This window comes from Choloepus didactylus, chromosome 10, assembly GCF_015220235.1.
Source record: "Choloepus didactylus isolate mChoDid1 chromosome 10, mChoDid1.pri, whole genome shotgun sequence".
Classification (NCBI taxonomy): domain Eukaryota; kingdom Metazoa; phylum Chordata; class Mammalia; order Pilosa; family Megalonychidae; genus Choloepus; species Choloepus didactylus.
The window spans coordinates 91,455,681-91,476,585 of record NC_051316.1 but is presented as its reverse complement, the minus strand read 5'-3'; the positions used below and the strand labels follow the sequence as shown (position 1 = coordinate 91,476,585).

The following is a 20,905-nucleotide window of genomic DNA, read 5'->3' as shown; positions in this document are numbered from 1 at the left end:
TCACCTCAGCATTTAAAAATACTACAATCTTCCTGGCTCCACCTTAGTGTGCACTTTTGTACTTGCAGAGGGTGTTGCAGAATTTGTACTGGTTTTTAATTGAAAGGAAGAACTAATAAATTCATGATTTAGGATTCTACCTTGCCCCTCACCCCTAGTTGACTCCTGATCTGTACTTTCGCAACTGATTTTTAAAAAATCTTAATGCAGTACTTTCATGTTAATTTTAGTTGTTAGTTGCAATCAAACTTTAAAAATCTCATTCTGTCATAAACAGACTAGGACACATAATAATTCACTGTTGGGATTTCTGGTTTTTATTTTCTCCTCTTTTTTTGTTTATCTGATTTCACACAAGAGCATGCCTAACTTGTGCAGCAAGCTAAAAACAGAATCTTAAAAAAATCAAACCTGGCTATTCTATCTACAATTTTAATAAGCCAGTTCTTCTAAAACTCCTTGATAAAAAAACGGGGAATCGGAGAGGACCGACTGACTTCTTCCATTAAATATCTCCCTATAGGGTTCAAAGATTAGAAAAGAAAGGAATCCCTCCGCACAGGATGAAGAAAAATACGTTGACTCAGAGTTGTCCTAACCCTAGTGGTCGGATGAAATGCATGAGGCAATACAGCAAAGTAGTTAAGTTTCCACGTGATTCCCATTTCAACCTGGAACAAATTTCTCGGAGCCTCAGTTACCCTACCTGTAAAGCAGGGATAATAGTACCTACCTCCTGTCTCATCAGATTGTTTCAAAGATTCAACGCAACACTATACATAAAAGACCTGATAAGCGCTCAATGAATCCTATTACTGCAACCATTCCTCCTGAGATTTGTTTCAGTGTAGAGTGCCAGGGGAAAAAAGGGACCTGTGACAAATCAAGAACTTAAAGATGATTTCCACCGAGTCACCGCAGCTCATGAAATCAGTCCAATCAACGGCCAAGCACCGTGTTGCCGCCATAGTGTAACACATCCCCACTCCTGGAGTGCCGAGGACCCCACTCTGGTTGGGGGTCCCTCAGGCCCACGGCCGCTTTCAAAGCTCCACAACGCTGAGATGAGGCCCAGGCTGGTCCCGCCCAGCCACGGTTACCACGGCATCTGCCACGGGGCCGCCACAAGGGGAAACAACCTGTTCTGGCTAAAAACGTCAAGTCCGCAAAGGTGAAGCCAACTGAATAGCCCGAGGTATCCAGTTAAAGCCTCTCGGCGACCTCTCCGGCCGTACCCTACAGAAAAGCGACTACGGGCTCCTCGGCCCCACCGCCGCGCCCCTGGGCAGGCCCTTCCGGCGGCCGCCACCCCTTAACCCCGGAAGTGGGCGGGAGAGGGAGGGGTTGGTGATGCTGGAACAAACATGGCGGTCCCGGCGCCCGTCGGTCTCTCGGGCTCCGGCTGTCCACTGCTGGCCGCAGGCCTCCGGCTGCTCCCGCTGCTGGGGATACTGCAGCTGCTGGCCGAGCCCGGCCTGGGCCGTGTCCACCACCTGGCGCTAAAGGTAAGGCCTGTCTGGGCCACGGGGCGGAGGTCGAGGCTGCACCCCTGGGGCTGGGGGCAACTTTGGCCTGACGATTGGGGATGCCAGTCGTGGCATCCCTCTGAGAGGGGACTGGAGGCGGTGGTGGGGACGGCGGGGGCTGGAAGGTGCTGGACAGCGAGGGAGTTTTTCGGACCCTGTAGAGAGAGCAGAAAGATTCGAAATGAGGTGAGGAAGGGCCTGAACTGTGGCGTAACCCCGAAGGATTCACGGAGGCCGCGCTTGGAATCTCTGTAGGCTTCTCCACGTCCTTGCCATCCTTGCTGCTCTTCCTCCCGGCTCCCCTCACCTACCACTTTTATTTCTGACTCCCATTGTCCGCGGTCTTCACTTTTCCATCCCCTGTGCCTAGTGGATTAAAGGTAAATGGAACCTTGGGCTCGGTTTCCCTGCTGGGTTTAGGGCACTTTCTGGACTTAAAAGAGAGGGAATCCCCGGAAGGAATATCACATCTCATTTGAAATGTATGACAGAGAATTTAAAACCTGTTTTAAAAAAATGTTTTTCTAATTAGGGAGTCAGCCTTTTTCTCCCTCTTTCCCGTTCTTTTCTGTCTAGGGAAGGAAGATTTGTGATAGATTTAGAATGATCCCCTGAGCCTCACCTTATAACTCAAAGCCAAAATTCCCCTAAGGCTAAAACGTGCTTGCAGGCGATTCAGCCGGTTAATATATCTGGCAAATAGGAAAAAAATCCTTATTACTCAAAGTCTTGTACATTTTTTCATAGTATACAAATTTTCATACATTATGAGCTTGTAGAAAGTTTGTATTATTAAAACACATTGTTTTAATAAACCACGAAGCATTTCATTTGTTAACGTAGACATTAAGGAATACAGATTCAGGACATAAAAGCCTTGTCAGACACCACCATACTTTTGGGTATCAACTTTTGCTGTTTGTAAATAAAAATTATCCTGATTAAAACAGTCCTTAATAGTAGAGAGATTGATGAATTCTACATCCTTTTGAGAATCTGCTGAAATCTTTAGAACTTCTCCCCAGGCAGTGCATGTAGAAATGTAGACAAAACTTTCTTGGATTTTCTGGGAATTTACAGTCCTGCTGAAGCTTATCCATAGACCTCAGTGTCCAGGTTTATGTCCACAGATTAAGAACTCCTGATCTTCAAATGTCTTTCATTTTGTAGTTTAGGATACTGAGTTTTAGATTAAGTAATATTATTTAATCCAAGTTCTTATAGTTTATAAATTAGAGACAAAGCTAGTAGTAATCCATACTACTTCTGTGTCTCCTGGCTCCCAGTCCAGGGCTTTTTGTGCATTTCTAGAACTAAATTACCAGGTGGTTTATTTGATTAATGCTGGTATAGATAAAAAAAGTATACTAAGCTCAGTAGTAGATGCAAACTGGAGTTGATCTAATTCTGGTGATTGATTTCTCCCTATTGTGCTAAATCATTTAATGTTTTTCTTCTTCTTTGTAACATGTATTATACTTTGGAACTCATTCGAAAATTATATTGTAATTTTTTTTCTTTTAAAATAAACATTATTCTAGCCCAAAGGAAATGAAAATTACCCAGAGAGCCTGTCAGAGTGACAACATTAGAGTGAGAAGTAGGAGACTTGGTTGGATTATAAACCCAGCCTGAATATAACAACATGAAGAGGCTGCTGAGTACTAGAGATATGCATTGATCTTTTAGGAGACTATTTATCATGGAGAACTCTGAACATACACAAAAGTAGACAAGAGTATAATGAATCCCCAAAGTACCTGTCAACCAGGCCAAGCAACCATCTACCAGTAGCTAATTCTCCCCACCTCCACCCAATATCACTTCCTTCTTCCCATATTTTTATTGTTTATTAAAAAAAATTAGAATTGAGTTCTTTCCTTTTTTATTCATTTTTCTTATCCCAAAGTCCATTTTTCATCATTCTTCTGGTTTTCCCGATTTCCTCACTTTTAATCTTTCTCTAGATTCCTTGTCTTTTTTTTCTTTAATTGTAATCGTATTTTTTATTGTGGAATATAACATATATACATAGAAGTGATAACTTTCCAAGTGCAATTAAACCAGTAATTAGCAAATTTCAAAGAATGTTATGGGTTACAGTTCCACAGTTTCAGTTATTTCCTTATTGTGAAATAAAACATATATGCAAAAAGGTATTAACTTTCAAAGTACGATTTAACAAGTAGTTATATAGGAAATTTCCAAAAATGTTATGAGTTACAGCACCATAGTTTCAATTATTGCCTTATTGTAAAATATAACATATATACAAAAAAAGGTGATAACTTTCAAATTACAATTTAACAAGTAGCTCTAGAGCAAATTTAAAAGAATGCTCCAAGTTACCTCTCCACCATTTCAGTTCTTTCCTTCTGGCTATTCTAGTACCCTAGCAACTAAGAAAAAGAAAATTATATCAAGATTCAGTAATCATAATCCTTTGTTAATATCTATCTTGTCTATTGCTACCCCTTCCTCTAGTTTAATAACTTTCCCAATCTTCAGGGATGTCTGGGGAGTGACCACTCTAACTTGTTCATATTTAAAAGGGTTGTCGACATATGGGAAAAGGGGACACATCTGGTTAATGTTCTTGAAGAGGCTGTTGTCTCTGGGTTTTGGGACTTAGCTGGCATAGGAGCTCTCTGGAGGATTTAAGTTTCTGAACAATAAACTTAGTGAGTGAAACTTTTATAGAGTCTCAGATAGGGATCCGGGCATTCTTTAGAGTTTTCGGGACTACTATTGACTTGGGCTTATCAGAGGGTGGCCATTTGGCATATCTAGATGAAGCTTGCATAGGAGTAACCTCCAGGACAGCCTCTTGACTCTATTTGAATTCCCCTAGGCACTTGAAACCTTATTTTGTTGCTTTTCTTTTCCCTCTTTTGGTCAAAAAGTCATTCTCAACCCCTTGATACCAGGGTCAGGTTCCTTGCCAGAATCCATGTCCCACATCGCCAGAGGGACCTGGGGGGGATCCAATTCCATGTCGGGGGGATGGTGATGAATTTATTTGCAGAGTTGGGGTTAGAAAGTCCACATTTGAACAACAAAAGAGGTTCTCTGGAGGTGACTCCTAGGCATAATGATAGATGGGCTTACCCTCCCCTTTACCATCATAAGCTTCATAAGAGCAAGCCTCAAGATCGAGGGCTTGACTTATGAAGTAGGAGGTTCCTAAGTTCCCATAGCATATGTTATGTCTACCATAATTCATTGATGTCTCACATTTTCACCACTTAGTTGTACAATCCTCATCACTCTCCATTTTAATCAATTCTCATGACTCGAAAACACCCATAGCTCTTTTCAGCCCTTAATTATTTGACCCAAGTATTTGTGTGGTACTAGTAAGGTATTCCTATTGATTATAGTCCCTAGAATGCAATAGGTAGATTTTTCCCATATACCATTCTGTTGTCAACTCTCTGTACTAGTGCATACCTTAGAAGTTTATCATGCAAACAGCTATGTTTATTTGTAGTGCTGCTGTATGGGATATATGCCTTTAAACAACTCCTTTCGATCCCATTCACTTCAATACAGCTCTGATACTTATAATCCCAGTAACAAACAATCACTGCCCCATCCATTCCCATATCTTTGAATTCACCGTCATTAGCATATATGAACATATTAGATTATCATTCTCCCTCCACTAGCTTCTGTCTCTCACTAGATCCCCAATATTCTACATTATAAGACATTGATTTTACATTGTTCAGGGAATTTATAGTAATGGTAACATACAATATCTCTCCTTTTGTGTCTGACTTATTTCACTGAGCATTGTAATTTCCAGGTTCATCGATGTTGCCATGTGTTTCAGAACCTTGTTTCTTCTTGCTGCTGTATAGTATTCCATCGTGTATGTATACATTTTGTTTATCCACTCGTCTGTTGAAGGACACTTGGATTGTTTCCATCTCTTGGCACTTGTGAACAATGCCACTAGAAACATCAGTATACAAATGTCTGTTCATGTCACTCTTTCAGATCTTCTGGGTGTATTCCAAGAAGTGGAATTGCCGTATCGTATGGTAATTAAATATCTAGTTTTCTGAGAAACCGCCAAACTGTCTTCCACAGCGACTGTAACCATTATACATTCCTGTTTGTTTAATGGCAGTCATTCTTATTGATGTGAGATGGTATCTCATGGTTTTGATTTGCATTTCCCTAATAGCTTGTGAAGATGAACATTTTCTCCTGTGTTTTTTAGCCATTTGTATTTCCTCTTCGGAGAAATGATTTTTCATATCTTTTGCCCGATTTATAATTGGGCTGTTTTTGTTCTATTGCTGTTGAGTTGTATGATTTCTTTATATATGCAGGATAGCAATCTCTTATCAGATATATGGTTTCCAAATTTTTCTCCCATTGAGTTGGCTGCCTCGTCACCTTTTTGAGAAAGTCTTTTAAGGTGCAGAAGCTTTTGATTTTGAGGAGTTCCCATTTATCTATTTTTTCTTTCATTGCTTGTGCTTTGGGTGTAAGGTCTGAGAAGCTACCTCCTAATACTAGGTCTTGAAGATGTTTTCCTATATTATCTTCTAAGAGTTTTATTGTGCTGTCTCTTATATTGCAGTCTGATCCACTTTGAGTTAATTTTGGTATAGGGTGTGAAGTAGAGGTCCTCTTTGATTCTGTTGATTATGTATATCCAGTTCTGCTAGCCCTATTTGTTGAAGAAACCATTCTGTCTTAGTTCAATGGATTTGGGGGCCTTATCAAAAATCAGTCTACCATAGATCTGGGGATCTATTTCTGAACTCTTAATTCAATTCCATTGATCAATATGTCTGTCTTTGTGCCAATACCATGCTCTGTTGACCACTGTGTCTTTATAGTAGTCTTCAAAGTCTGGAAGTGTAAGTCTTCCCACTTCATTCTTTTTTAAGGATGTTTTTAGCAATTTGAGGCCCCTTTCCCTTCCAAATAAATTTGATAACTAACTTTTCCAAGTCTGCAAAGTAAGTTATTGGAATTTTGATTGGAATTGCATTGAATCTGTAGATCAGTTTGGGTAGAATTGAAGTCTTAATGACATTTAGTCTTCCCAGCCATGAGCACGTAATATTCTTCCACCTATTTAGGTCCTTTTTTATTTCTTTTAGTAAAATTTTGTAATTTTCTGTGTAGAGGTCTTTTACATTCTTGGTTAAGTTTATTCTTAGGTACTTGATTTTTTTAGTTGCTATTGTGAATGGTATTTTTTTTTTTATTGCCTCTTCAGTTAGGTTATTACTGGTGTATAGGAACATTGCTGATTTATGTGCTTTAATCTCATATCCTGCCACTTTGCTGAATTCTTTTGTTAGCTCAAGTAGCTTTGTCGTCGAATTCTCAGGGTTTCCAAACATAAGATCATATCATCTGCAAGCAATGACAATTTTACTTCTTTTTTTCCAATTTGGATACCTTTTATTTCTTTGTCTTGGTGAATTGGCTGTGGCTAGAACTCCTAACACAAGGTTGAATAACAGAGGTGACAGTGGGCATCCTTGTCTCATTCCTGATCTTAGTGGGAAGGCTTTCAGCCTCTCACCGTTGAGTACTATGCTGGCTGTGGGTTTTTCATATATCCCATTTATTATATTGAGGAAGGTTCCCTCTATTCCTACCTTTTGAAGTGTTTTTGCCAAAAAGAAATGTTGAATTTTGTCAAATGCTTTTTAAGGATCTATCAAAATGATCATTTGATTTTTCCCTTTTGATTTGTTGATGAGTTGAATTACATTGATTTTCTTACGTTGAACCACCCTTGCATGCCAGGAGTGAACCCCACTTGGTCGTGGTATGTAATTCTTTTAATGTGCCTTTCAATTCGATTTGAAAGTCTTTTGTTTAGGATTTTTGCATCTCTATTAGTTTGTGAGATTGGCGTACAGTTTTTTGTTTTGTTTTGTTTTTGTTTGTTTTTTTGGTAATATCTTTATCTGGTTTTGGTATCAGAGTGATATTAGCTTCATAAAATGAGTTAGGTAGGGTTCCTTTTACTTCAATTTTTTTAAAGAGTTTGTGCAGTAGTGGTGTCAATTCTTTTTGGAAAGTTTGGTGAAATTCCCCTTGTGACACCATCTGGCCCTGAGCTTTTATTTGTGGGTAGATTTTTGATTACTGACTGGATGTCTTTGCTTGTGATTGGTTTGTTGTGGTCTTCTATTTCTTCTTGGGACAGTCTAGGTTGTTCATGTGTTTCCTGAAAATTGTCCGTTTCCTCTAAATTGTCTAGCTTGTTGGCATACAGTTGTTCATAGTATCCTTTTGTGATTTTTTGTTTGTTTGTTTCTTTGGGGTCCGTAGTAATTATTCCGTTATCATTTCTGATTCTGTTTATTTGGGTCTTCTCTTTTTTTGACTTTGTCAGTTTCGCTAATAGTTTGTCAATTTGTTGATCTTCTCGAAGAACTAACTTTTGTTTTATTTATTCTCTCTATTGGTTTTTTTGTTCTCTAGCTCATTATTTCTGCTTTAATCTTTGTTATTTCTTCTCTTCTACTTGCTTTAAGGTGAGTTTGCTGATCATTCTCTAGCCTCTTCAGTTATTCAGTTAGGTCTTTGGTTAAAGCTCTTTCTTGCTTTTTGATGTATACATTTAGAGCTATAAATTTCCCTCTTAGCACCGCCTTCACTGCATCCCATAGGTTATGATATATTGTGTTCTCATTTTTATTTGTCTCTAGATATTTACCTATTTCTGTTGCAATTTCTTCTTTGACCCACTGGTTGTTTAGGAGTGTGGTGTTTAACCTCCACATATTTGTGAAAGATCTTGTTCTTTGGTGGTTTTGATTTCTAGTTGTATTCCATTATGGTCAGAGAATATGCTTTGAGTAATTCCAGTCTTTTTAAATTTATTAAGACTTGTTTTGTGCCCCAGCTTACGATCTATCCTGGAGAATGTTCCATAGTTGCTAGAGAAGAATGTATTTCCTGGTACTTTGGGATGTAATGATCTATGTATGTCTGTTACATCTAATTCATCTGTCATACTGTTTAAGTTCTCAGTTTCCTTATTGGTCCTCTGTTTAGTTGTTCTATTTATAGAGGACAGTGATGTATTGAAGTCTTCCACTATCATTGTAGACATGTCTTTGATTTAATTTGGATATTTATTGACTTGGGGACTTATTTTGATGATAATTATTCACAAACCATAATTCAAATTATCAAAACTTTATACCAGCAGCTTAACAAACAATACAAGAAAGAGTATGGCTTTGGAAGAGACAAATCTGGATTGGAATCCTGACTCATTAATTGCTGTATAACTTTTGGACTTTCAGTAGTAGAAGTCCTCTTAATTGATAGGTTCTAGAACAAGAGGTCTTAAGTGAAAAGGTGGATTAAAGCAGAAAATCACCAAAAAAAGATATGTACCTGAAATATTCTATTTATTTATTTTTTCTGAAATTTTATTTTGACTTAAAACTACCCGTACATATTTGATTAAAACAAATGATTTTAAGTTTACTTTTTTTTTTTTAGGCTGATTTTGCAACATAGGCCTCCTTGTACTCATTCAATAAATATTTATTAGTTATCAATTAGGTTATTCATTAGGTATCTGTTATATGCTAGATAGGCACTGGTTCTAGACTCAGGCTGTGGCACTGAACAAGACTTGTTCACTTACCTACATGGAGCTTTCATTCTAGTGATAATGGACAGAAACTATTAAACACATAGATGCACGTCATAATTTAAAATTGAGTTGAGTCAATAAGAAGAAAATAAAACAGTATGGAACTAAAGAGTAATGAAGTTGGGGGCTACTTTTGATAGGTTGTCTGGGGAAAGCTTCTCTGAAGAGATGACTTTTGAGCAGAGACTTAAAGGATGAGCCAAGCATTTGAAGATCTAGGGAAGAGTGTTACTGACATAGGAAACTGGAAATGCATAGGCCCTGAGTAGGAAAATTCTTCATTTTCATTTGTTTACACACCCAAAAGGAGGTCATCAGGGCTGGAGCAGACTGATCAGGGAGAGTGTTAGGTAGGAATTGCAGGTGAGGAGGTTCATGTGATCTTGGAGGCCATGGTAAGGCATGTGAATTTTATTTTGTGTGGTGAGAAAGCTGCCCTGGTCTTGTGCATAAGGGAGCAGTTCTCTGAAGAAGTAACATTAAAGCAGAGACCTGAAGAATGAATAAGGATAGTTCAGGGTAAACTGGGATTAGAGTGTGTGTGGGAGAGAGAGCACCGGAGATTGTGCATATGATACTCTGATCCTCAGTTCTCTTACCAGTAAAACAGGAATGGTATTAGCTCTCTTATAGGGTTATAGTGAGGATTAGGTATAATTTATGTAAAATAGTAACACTGAGTGGTACAGTGAACTTAGTAGTTCATTCACTCAACATTCAGTAAATGCCTACCTTGTGCTAGATACTGGGGATATAAAAATGAGAACCATAAATAGGTAGTTATGAGACAATATGGTGGCAGTGATAACGGTCACATCCAGGTACTGTGGGGAACACACAGAAAGGGTCCCAAACTCTTTCCAAGAGGGCAGGTCAGGGAAGATTTCCTATAGGAGGTAATATCTGAGCTGAACTTTAAAAAAGTTTACATGATAGGAAAAGTAATTAACCAAGAAAAGTATAAACAAAGAGTAGAATATTTCGGTCAGAGGGGACAGCCTCATGGGCATCAAGAAATTGTCCTTGGAGCATGGTGTTGGTGTATAGTGAGGCAAAGAGCAGAGGAAATGCATGAGAGGTAGGCCTTTATAACATGGAGGGCATTCTTATCCGTATCTCTGGCATTGGGGATCCACTGGAGTGTTTTTAGACTGAGGGTGACAGAATAATATTTGCATTTTAGATAGCTAGTTTACTTTTGGAGCTAGATCAGAGAGAGCAAGACTGGAAGCAAGAGACCAGCTAGGTTATAGATATAATCTAGGTGTGAGATTAGAGCCTAAAGTAGGACAATGGTGGAAGCAAAAAGTGGGGACAGTTACACCAGTTATTTAGGACAATGTTGGACAGATGTGGGGGTGAGGGAGGAGATGGCATCTAGGTAGCTGACAGGGATTATGATTGTGGAAATTGGTGTCACCATGGAAAAGAGAAACCATAGGAGGACAGGAGGAAGATGAAATATTACTGTTACTGTGACGTAATAGTTGGTAAGCAATATGAATATTTATCCACAGATTGTAAACATAGGTTCTCACTCTCCCACTCACATTCCTGGTGGAAGGATTTAAGTTGGGGGTGGGGGTGGTATCATTATCTTACTGACATATTTTGCACAATGTGAAGGGCAGTTCCTGTCTATCAGCCATTAACTGAATTATTCCTTTTCCTCATGTTAACCAGCGGTGTAATTTGTTGTAGGTGGCTTGAGCACATGCTACTCTTTAATTAATTTGTGTGGCCAAAAGGCAGCAGGTTTTCATTTTGTTTGGACTTGGATAACGTTAACATATACATTTATCTGGGTTGTTCATTTTTCTTACCTTTATGTGCCAAGCTGTGATAGTCCATAGTACAAAGTTATTTTAGCATCAATACTTGGCCATATTTGAACTAGCAAGTTTCCTAACCTAAACATGTACTTTAAATGATTTTTTTAAATGTTCAGTTGCTGAGATTTCTTAATAAAACAGCCTGGAGAATTCCAGTGATTTTTTTGTGTTCTTTTTTTTTTTCTTTTTTCCACTTTTATTGCCTTTCCCCTGTCCTCCGTCCTATCCATTGCTGTTATAGATTTTATTTTTGTTTTTGTTTTTAGATTCTTGTATGTGGTTTATTCTTCGAAAATAATAATTTTAAAAGTTAGGGTCAAGAACTCCCAGGGGTGTAAATCTCCCTGGCAATGCAGAATATGACTCCCAGGGATGAATCTGGACCCGACATCGTGGGACTGAGAGTATCTTCTTGACCAAAAGGGGGATACAAAATGAGATGAAATAGTTTCAGTGGCTGAGAGATTTCAAATGGAGTCGAGAGGTCACTCTGGTGGACATTCTTATGCACTATATAGATAACACCTCTTAGAATTTAATGTATAGGAATAGCTAGAAGTAAATACCTGAAACTACCAAACTCCAACCCAGCAGTCTGGACTCCTGAAGACAATTATATAATAATATAGATTACAAGGGTGACAGTGTGATTGTGAAGACCTTGTGGATCACACCCCCTTTATCTAGTGTATGGATGAGTAGAAAAATGGGGATAAAAACTAAAGGACAAATAGGGTGGGATGGGGGATGATTTGGGTGTTCTTTTTTCATTTTTAATTTTTATTCTTGTTCTGGTTCTTCCTGATGTAAGGAAAATGTTCAGAGAGAGATTGTGGTGATGAACGCATAACTATGTTATCATACTGTGGACAGTTGATTGTATTTCATGGATGATTGTATGCTGTGTGAATGTATTTCAATAAAACTGAATTTCATTAAAAAAAAAGTTAGGGTCAAGAAATATTGTCTGTACTACAGAAGAACTTTTCTTTTCCTTCATCTGTTTAGTTACAGAATGATGACATAAATATGGGCCAGGTAATTAAGAGCACCTCAATACAAATAATGAAAAGCATGGATATGTAATAACCTCTTCTCTACCTTCATAACAATGTGTTATTACATTTTTTGAGTAAAAAGTTTTAGAGAACATCTTTAGCAAGTTAGTGATGTTCATAAATAAATAAACCCAAACCCTCCTGATACAAATACTCTAGAATCACTGCCAGTAGATCAAGATCTGCCTGATTGCTCAAGCCTTGTGTGGTGAAACCTCTTTAAACCAGTGGCTGCAGCCCAGCCTTCACAGACTGCTTCCTGGATTCCCAGTAGAGAGGGATGCATCTGTTTCTCTCCACCTCCTAAAGTAAAAAGTATCTGTAAAGTTTTGGGAAATTAGTCGAGGATCTTCTTCATCTCTCTTGGTTCTCAGCTGGTCCATCAAGGTAAACTTCAGACCCTTCCTAGGGGTGCTGCCAAAACTACAATCAATATGTAAAAATAATGTTTGCTGCAACTTTATAGTTAGCCATGTGTGTCCAGAATATTGAGCTGACTCTCTTGATCAGGATGGTGTAGAAGAGGGTACAGTTTGCTGTTGTGGTAACTTCATGTCAAGCCCAGCATCTTTGCTTTGTGAGCATGAAGAAGAGCTTAGTGAAGGCAGCCAACAGCTGACCCAAGGCAACTGCAGCTGAATAGCAAAGACAGGAAGAAGGGGGGATGAGGTGAAGAGTGTGAATTTGACGTAAATATTGTTGACACCTTTAGTGTTGTTTTGAGTCTTTCAATCTCTTAATTATTATTTGAGACTGTGCCATGTGCACAAAAAAGTTTGAGACCACTGTTCCAGTGACGGCTGTTCTTGGTTTTCTTGGAGAAAAAGAGGTGTTCAACATAATACAAATTTTAAGTAATGTTAATAGCTGCTTGTTAGTAAAGCATCTACTATGAACCAGAGACTGTGCTGAATATTTGATGTTTTTTATTCATTGACTCCTCACAGCAGCCCTTTGAGATAAATGTTATTATCCTTGTTTTATAAATTAGGAAAGCAAAACTTGGGCTAAGTAAGTGGAGGAGTCAAAATTTGAACCTGTGATCGGTGCTCCTTCCATCTTACCACCCACAGTGGGTGAGCTTCAGATGCCTGAAGACCTCAGTAACTGTTGAAGAGTATAGCCCTGTTTGTCAGGATATTAAAGGATCCCACCCAGCCTTCTGTGTTTTTTCGTTCTCTTTCCACTTTTTGTAGTATTTCTCTCTCCCCATGTGCGTAACTGTCAGGTTTTTGTTTTGAGCAAATTTGACCCCGTTCTCTTTGTGAATTGCTATCTATAGAAAATGAGTCAAGAATTTGAATATCAAGCTTCATAGGATAGTGTCTCCAACCATTAATAGAATGCAGTCAGTAAATGGTATATACTATTATTATCCATGTCAATTTTTTTTTTTACCATTAATAGAAAAGCTGGTTATAGCTACTTAAAGGCACTTTTGCTTACTTTTTGGATCTGATTTTTTTAAAAATCTGAGGTCACAAACTCAATGTTGTTAAAGACCAGGTAGATGTCTTAAGTGTGCTGGCTCAGTGAGACAGCAAGGGAGAATGGCCAGCGGCTCCTGTGTATTGTTGCTTCTTTGGAATGTAGAATAGAAGTGCTGGATCTTGTTGTTCTTGTCTTAATGGGAACTTGATATACAACAGAGGTGGCATCATAGAGCAGTGAAGGTTAGGATGGATTGCTTTCCATTTAGGAAAAAATAAATAAAAAAGAAATAGATTTGTGTCGGGTCCCCAGGACCACAGTCAGGTTTGATGTAGAAAAGCTCTTACACTCATAGTTATGATTTATTACATTGAAAGGATATAGATTAAAATCATCAAAGGCCGATGATGGGAAAGTTCTGGTAATGGATGGTGATGAGGGTAGCACAACATTGTGAATATGATTAATCTCACTGAATGGTATGCTTGGGAGTTGGTTGATTTGGGAAAGTTTATGTTGTATATAAGTTTCCACAATTAAAAAAAAAGAGAGGGCAACAAAAGAGAACAATAGTTAAATGTAATACGTGATCCTGGACTGAATCTACTAATGGAGGAGAAAAGACCCCAAAGGACCTTACTGAGACATATGAAAAAATTGGAATTTAGATTGAAAGCTTTATATCAATGTTAAAGTTCTTGAATTTGATAACTATACTTAAGGTGTTTACATAAGTGAATATCCTTGTTCTTGGAAAATATACATGAAATAATTATGTGTTCAAGGAGCATGATGTATGGAACCTAACCTCAATGTTTAGAACATTGATAGATAGGTGGATAGATGGATGTATGGATTGATGAAAAGAATGATTCAGCAAATTGGTGCAACTGTGTGTCTGGGAGAGTAATGTTAGCATTCTCTGGATGGTTTTTTTTTCCAACTGTCCTGTAAGTTTGAAATTATTTCAAAATAAAAAGTTTAAGAAACAAAAATCAGCAAAAGTAAAAGACACATAGAGAGGAGTCCAGGAGAAAGCAGGAGCAAGCTTCCAGTTGTCCTCTTGCAGTGGAGTTGTATGGACAGAGTTTAATTCTCTCAGCAGCAGTGAATAAAGTATTGCCAACTAGGGAAGTTCACCCAAGCCTTGGCGTCCAGGGCTTTTTTGGGTGTCAGTAATGATGGCATGGAGCATCCATCCATGTGGTTGCCTTAACTGCTCAATCTCCAGCTCCCCTCTCAGACTGATACAGTGTGGCCCAGGGTCCTAGGTGAACAAAAACAGGCATTCACCATAAATCACATTGACTGGTAGTATAAATGATCTGTCATAGGCTAAGGCCCCAGTATACAGTGTTATCTGGCAGGCTATCCCAAGGGTTGAGAGGCCCAGGAGCCAGTCAAGGGCCAGTCCTTTTTTGGATTGTGCGTGGTTTGAACATCCTAACCCTGCTTAGTTAACCCTTCACTGCGCAGAGAATACGCAAAAGTATATTCCAGGTAGATTAAAGACCAAAAAATGAAAACACTTAAACTTTTAGAATAAAATGTTGGTAAATATTTTTATGAGCTCAAGTTAGAGAAGGTTATCTTTAGAAAGATATTTAAAGATAATATACTGTCAAGAATAATGATTTATAAGTTTTTTTCTTTCAAAATTTAGAAAGACCTAAATTACAAAATAAACTACATGGTTTAAAAAGCAAAACAAAACAAAAACACTAAATACTGGGAGAAGGTACTTGTAACATAAAAATCAAAGATTAGTAGCCAGAATATGTAAGGAACTTTTATGAATTTAAAAAAAAACAACAAACAAAACTAATAGGAAAATGGGCATAGGATATATGAAAGGTATTTCACAGAAGAGAAACCTAAATGGACCATTAACATAAGAGGAGGTGGTCATCCTCACAAAGTATTAGGAAAATGCAAATGTAAGCATTAATTTACCCCGATAGTGGGGAAAAATAAAGTCTGATAATACCAGAGTTGGTTGAGGATATGAGCAACTCTCATATACTTTGGAGAACAGTTTGGCTATTTCTAATAAAGGTCCCAAGGTTTTCATGTCTAGATATAAACCCTAGAAATCTGCTTTTATACAGATAAGATTTGTACAGAGATGTTCATAGCAGCATTACTGTAGGAAAAAAATTGGAAATAACATGAAGGCACAATGATGGAGAAATGTGATGTATGTGTGATGAACTACAAACAGATAAAATGACAAATTAGCATAACAAATGTATCAACAGCGAATCCCCAAAGAATACAATGTTGACTGAAAATGTTAGTTGCAGAAGTATACATACATTATGACATAGTTTATCTAAATTTTAAAAACACAGAATGATACTGTACTATGTTTATGGCTATGTATATATGTCATAAAAGTGTGTTAAAAAATAATCATAATAATAAAAAGAACCTAACCAATTCATGAGGGTGGTGAAAGATGATGGAAGGCAATAGAATCCAGCAGGAGTATGAATAGACTTAACTTTTTTGCTAATGTTTTATTTCCTTCCTTTTCTCCCTTCCTGTGGATCTGAAGCAATATAATAAATATAGACATTTGATAATTCTGCATTTTGGGTAAATAGATTGTTACTGCTTTTACTTTTCTATATTTTAGAAAACATTTTTAAAAATCAGAAACTGGTTGTCTTCTCCCTAGATTATAAGCCTCCTGAGGACAGGGACCACACCTGTCTTGCTGACCATTGACTACACTGTGCCTGGCACATATTGGGGATTCAGTAGTTGGTTGTTGAATGAGGGAATATGTGTGTTTCTATTTTCCAGTTTTTCTAAATTGAGCACTTATTATTGGAAAAAGTATTGTTGCCTTGTGTCTCAGTTTGTCAGGCTGCTATGACAAATGCTACACTATGGGCTGGTTTAAACATGGGAATTTGTCTCACAGTTTCAGAAGCTAGAAGCCTTGCTTCCTCCCAAGGTTGGTAGCATTCTGGTGCTGGCTTGCCACCTATTTTGGGGGTTCCTTGGCTTTCCTGTCACATGGCGATGTCCTCCCCTCTTCCTGCTGATTTCTACCTTCTCCCTGTGGCCTTCCCTCACTCTGGCTTCCTGTTTCTTTTCTTTAAAAGACCTCGGATAATCTGGTTTAAGACCCACCCTGCTTCACTTGGCCACACCTCAACTAAAAATAACCTCTTCAGAGGTCCTGTTTATGTTGGGTTCATACACACAGGAATGCAGATTAAGATTAAGAATATGTCTGTGTTGGGGTACATAATTCAGTCTGCCACACCATAGTTATAGAAGTAGAAATTCTCTGCTCTTGGGTGATGGGCGTAGTTTAGCTCCTGGTACAGTGTGGGTGCTTAATACATGACTGATGTTGCTATTGATGCCATCAGATAGCAAAATCATAAATGGTTCTGTTTATATTCTTCTAGCTATAACATATTTTGTTTGCTTAGAACCACTTAAGAGCTCTGATGACTGAAAAAGGTTTTAAGTTTCTAAGATGTGGAATGAAAACACCAAACTACTCTTAATAGTTACGTCTGAATAATAAGGTTTACAGCCTCTTTTATGTTTTTTTCCCAAATTAATTTTTTTTACAATTCAAATTAAAAATATGCTATAAAATAAAATAAAAGAGATTAGAGGAAAGTCTCAAAATTTTAAATGATTTTCACAAGGTGTTGAAAAAAGGGGTGGCCCTTTTGTTATTATTTTGGTTCTGTTTTCCCTAATGTGGATGTTACTTATAATTTTTAAAAAATTGTAAGTTTTTAAAAATTATAGTTTTAAAATCTGTCCTACATTTCACTCATGGAAGTCAGATAAAAACAATGTTTTAAAATATAATATTTCTTTCAGAGTTTATAGAAACAAGACATTTTTTATTACAGTACAAATAGAACAACACGAATTACAATTCCTTTCATAAAGTGTTTGAAGGAGTAAAATAGTATTTAGTATATAACAGTATACTAAACACTTTTATATTACAATAGTAGTAAGAGCTTGTTAAAAATTCTTTCCTATTCCCCATCCCTTCAGTTGTATTCCTTAAAGTTAACTGTTGTCAAATCTTGTGTATCCTTCCAAATTTTTCCTCATAATTTTAATGTTCTTCATATATTCATGCCCAAACGCAGGCTTCTTTCTTTCTTTTTTCTTTTTTTGGAGGGTGGAGTAGGGCGGAGTGGGGGTGTGTGTGTGTGTAATCACACTTAATAAATTCTAAGATCAGATTATGCCTAGAGCTCTTCAATGACTTGTAAGCCAAAGTGCAGTCCCCAAATGCCCTTCCTCCTGATACCTGCCTGGCTGATACCGTCATTCCTCTGTCTCTGCTCAAACATCACCTTCTTGGTGAAGCTTACCATGACCTCCCTAATTTCAGTGGCAGTGCTCCACTTTCCTCCTCATCTCCTTTCCTGCTTTATTTCTGTGTAGCAATTATCATGGTCTAATATGCCATGTCTTTTACTTGTTTACTTGATTACTGTCATTGAGGCAGTAATTCTTGTTCATTTTATTCATTGCTCCATTCTCAAAATCTAGAACCTACCCACCAAGGGCTGTAGGTACTCAGTAAATACTTGTTGAATGAATAAATTTGTATTTTTCACTAACCTTGTGGATGTTTTTTAAAATGTTAGTAAATATGGGCCTACTTTGTGCTTTTAACCACTATACTGAGTGTTAACTTATTGTAGGGAGGATTCATAATTCTAAAAAATTATTCTTTTGTTGATAATATTTATGTTGCATTTATGTTGTTTGGTTTTAGCTGTTTCAAACAAGGCTGCTGTGAATACTCTTGTACATAAATCTTTTTAAAAATTTTTTACTTTAGTAACATTTGTCTGTGTATGTTTGTGCACCAGTGCCAGTATGTCTGTGGGGTAGATTCCCGCATATGGGGTTATTTTAAATACATGGTGGCAGCAAGCCCTCTGTAAAGGTTTTATTGATTTATTCTCCCATCAGTAGTTTAGGAAATGTTCATTTACCTACATACTTAAAAACACAGCATAATGTATGTCTTTAATTCTGCCAGCCTGACATGAAACAAGTGACATCTCATTTTAAGTTCATTATTCCTGAGGTTCAGGATCTCAGCATATTTATTAGCCTTCTGTTGTCTTTTAATTTCAGATTTCCTCTATAAATCAGAATTCTTAGGGAAATTCACTTCAGTAAGAATTTACTTCTCAATGTGTGTATGTTCTTAAATTGCTGATAAGTCATTTGTTGTGTTAAGAATAAAGTTGCTGAAAGTTTGTCTTGTTTTTTTTTAAATTTCTGTAGCCGTAAAAAATAAAAACAAGCCACAAAGAAACATAGGAAAAAAAAAAAAGAAGAAAGTTGCATGCAAACAGAAAATGGGAAAAACATAAAATTGCATCCATAACTAAGGCCTGAAACTATACATTTTTTAAAACTTATGAATAAATTTTTGCTTAAAAATTTTAATAATCTTGTAATTTCACAAAGTAGTTTATTGAAAATAAGAAGACCTTTCAGAATAATTGTTTAAACCCCTGTAAGTCTAGTTACTGTTGTTGCTTCTTTTTCTCTTTGAGATCCTTCAGGATAAATCAAGTATACATTAATTTAGACTGCTTCAATATCTTCATACTAATACTTGTTTCCTCATCAGATTATAATTGTGTTAAAGCCAGTTATGTTTCCCCTGATTTAAAATATTATAAGTCTGCTAGAAAAGCCAGGATTTTCAAGTTTTAAAACCAACCGTATAAATATGTATCTGGGAACAGTAAGTACAGGCATACCTTTTTTATTGTGTTTTGCTTTGTTGCGCTTTGCAGATATTGCGTTTTTTACAAACTCAAAGTTTGTGGCAACCCTGCATTGAGCAAGTCCATCAGTGTCATTTTTCCAAAAGCATGTGCCCACTTTCATGTCTTTGTCATATTTTAGTAATTCTTGCAATATTTCAAATTTTTCCATTATTATATCTGTTATGGTGATCTTTGATGTTACTATTGTAATTGTTTTGGGGCTTCACGAACTGCTCCCATATAAAATGGCAAACTTAAGTCGATTAATGTTGTGTGTTCTGACTGCTCCACTGACAAGCAGTTCCTCCGTCTCTCTCCCTCTCCTCAGGCATCCCTACTCCCTGAGACACAACGCTATTGAAATTAGGCCAATTAATAATCCTACAGTGGCCTCTAAGTGTTCAAGCGAAAGGAAGAGGTGCACTTCTCTCACTTTAAATCAAAAGCTAGAAATAATTAAGCTTAGTGAGGAAGACATGTCGAAAGCTGAAACAGGCCGAAAGCTAGGCCTTTTGCATCAAACAGTTAGCCAACTTGTGAATGCAAAGAAAAGTTCTTGAAGGAAATTAAAAGTGCCACTCTAGTGAACACATGAATCATTAGAAAGTGAAACAACCTTATTGCTGATATTGAGAAACTTTTGTGGTTTGGATAGAAGGTCAAACCAGCCACAACATTCCCTTAAGCCAAAACTAATCCAGAGCAAGGCTTCAATTCTATAAAGGCTGAGAGAGGTGAGGAGCTGCAGAAGAAAAGTTTGAAGCTGGCAGAGTTGGTTTATGAGGTTTCAGGGAAGACGCCATCTCCAAAACGTAAAAGTGCAAGGTGAAGCAGCAAGTGCTGATGTAGACGTTGTAGAAAGTTATCCAGAAGATCTAGCTAAGGTAATTGATGAAGGTGGCTACAGTAAACAACAGATTTTCATAGCTGATGAAACAACCTTCTATTGGAAGATGCCATGTAGTACTTCCTAGCTAGAGAGATAAGTCATTGCCTGGCTTCAAAGAACAGGCTGACTCTCTTGTTTGGAGTAGTGCAGCAGATGACTTTAAGGTAAAGCCAATGCTTATACACCATTCTGAAAATCCTAGGGACCTTAAGGATTATGCTAAATCTACTGTCTGTGCTCTATAAATGTAACAACAAAGTCTGGGTGACAGCACATCTGTTTAGAACATGGTTTACTGAATATTTTAGGTTGAGACCTACTGCTTAGAAAAAAAATTCCTTTCAAAATACTACTCTTCTTTGACAGTGCAGCTGGTCACTTGAGCTTATGGAGATGTACAATATAAGATTCATATTGTTTTCATGTCTGCTTATAAAACATCCATTCTGCAGCATGTGGATCAAGGAGTAATTTTGACTTCCAATTCTTATTATTTAAGAAATACATTTCCTAAGGCTGTAGCTGCCATGGATAGTGATTCCTCTGATGGATCTGGGCAAACTAATTTGAAAACCGTCTGGAAAGGATTCACTATTCTAGATGCTATTAAGAACACTTGTGATTCATGGGAGGTGGTCAAAATATCAACAGTAACAGGAGTTTGGAAGAAGTTGATTCCAACCCTCATGGATGACTTTAAGGGTTTCAAGACTTAAAAGGAGGAAA

At 37.4% G+C, this 20,905-nt stretch overlaps 1 protein-coding gene across 2 annotated transcripts in view; it reads left to right on the top strand.

Moving 5' to 3' along the window:
- The first annotated feature begins 364 nt into the window (after positions 1 to 364).
- GPR107 (G protein-coupled receptor 107) overlaps positions 365 to 20,905 on the top strand; it is a 105,708-nt gene continuing 85,167 nt past the window's right edge. Inside the window, exon 1 of one of the 2 annotated variants that reach the window (XM_037851007.1) lies at positions 365 to 1,505. In XM_037851007.1, coding sequence (XP_037706935.1) covers positions 1,365 to 1,505 — 141 coding nt within the window. In that variant the 5' untranslated portion in view covers positions 365 to 1,364. The remainder of the gene's footprint in view (positions 1,506 to 20,905) is intronic. The other variant, XM_037851008.1, reaches the window with a different exon arrangement.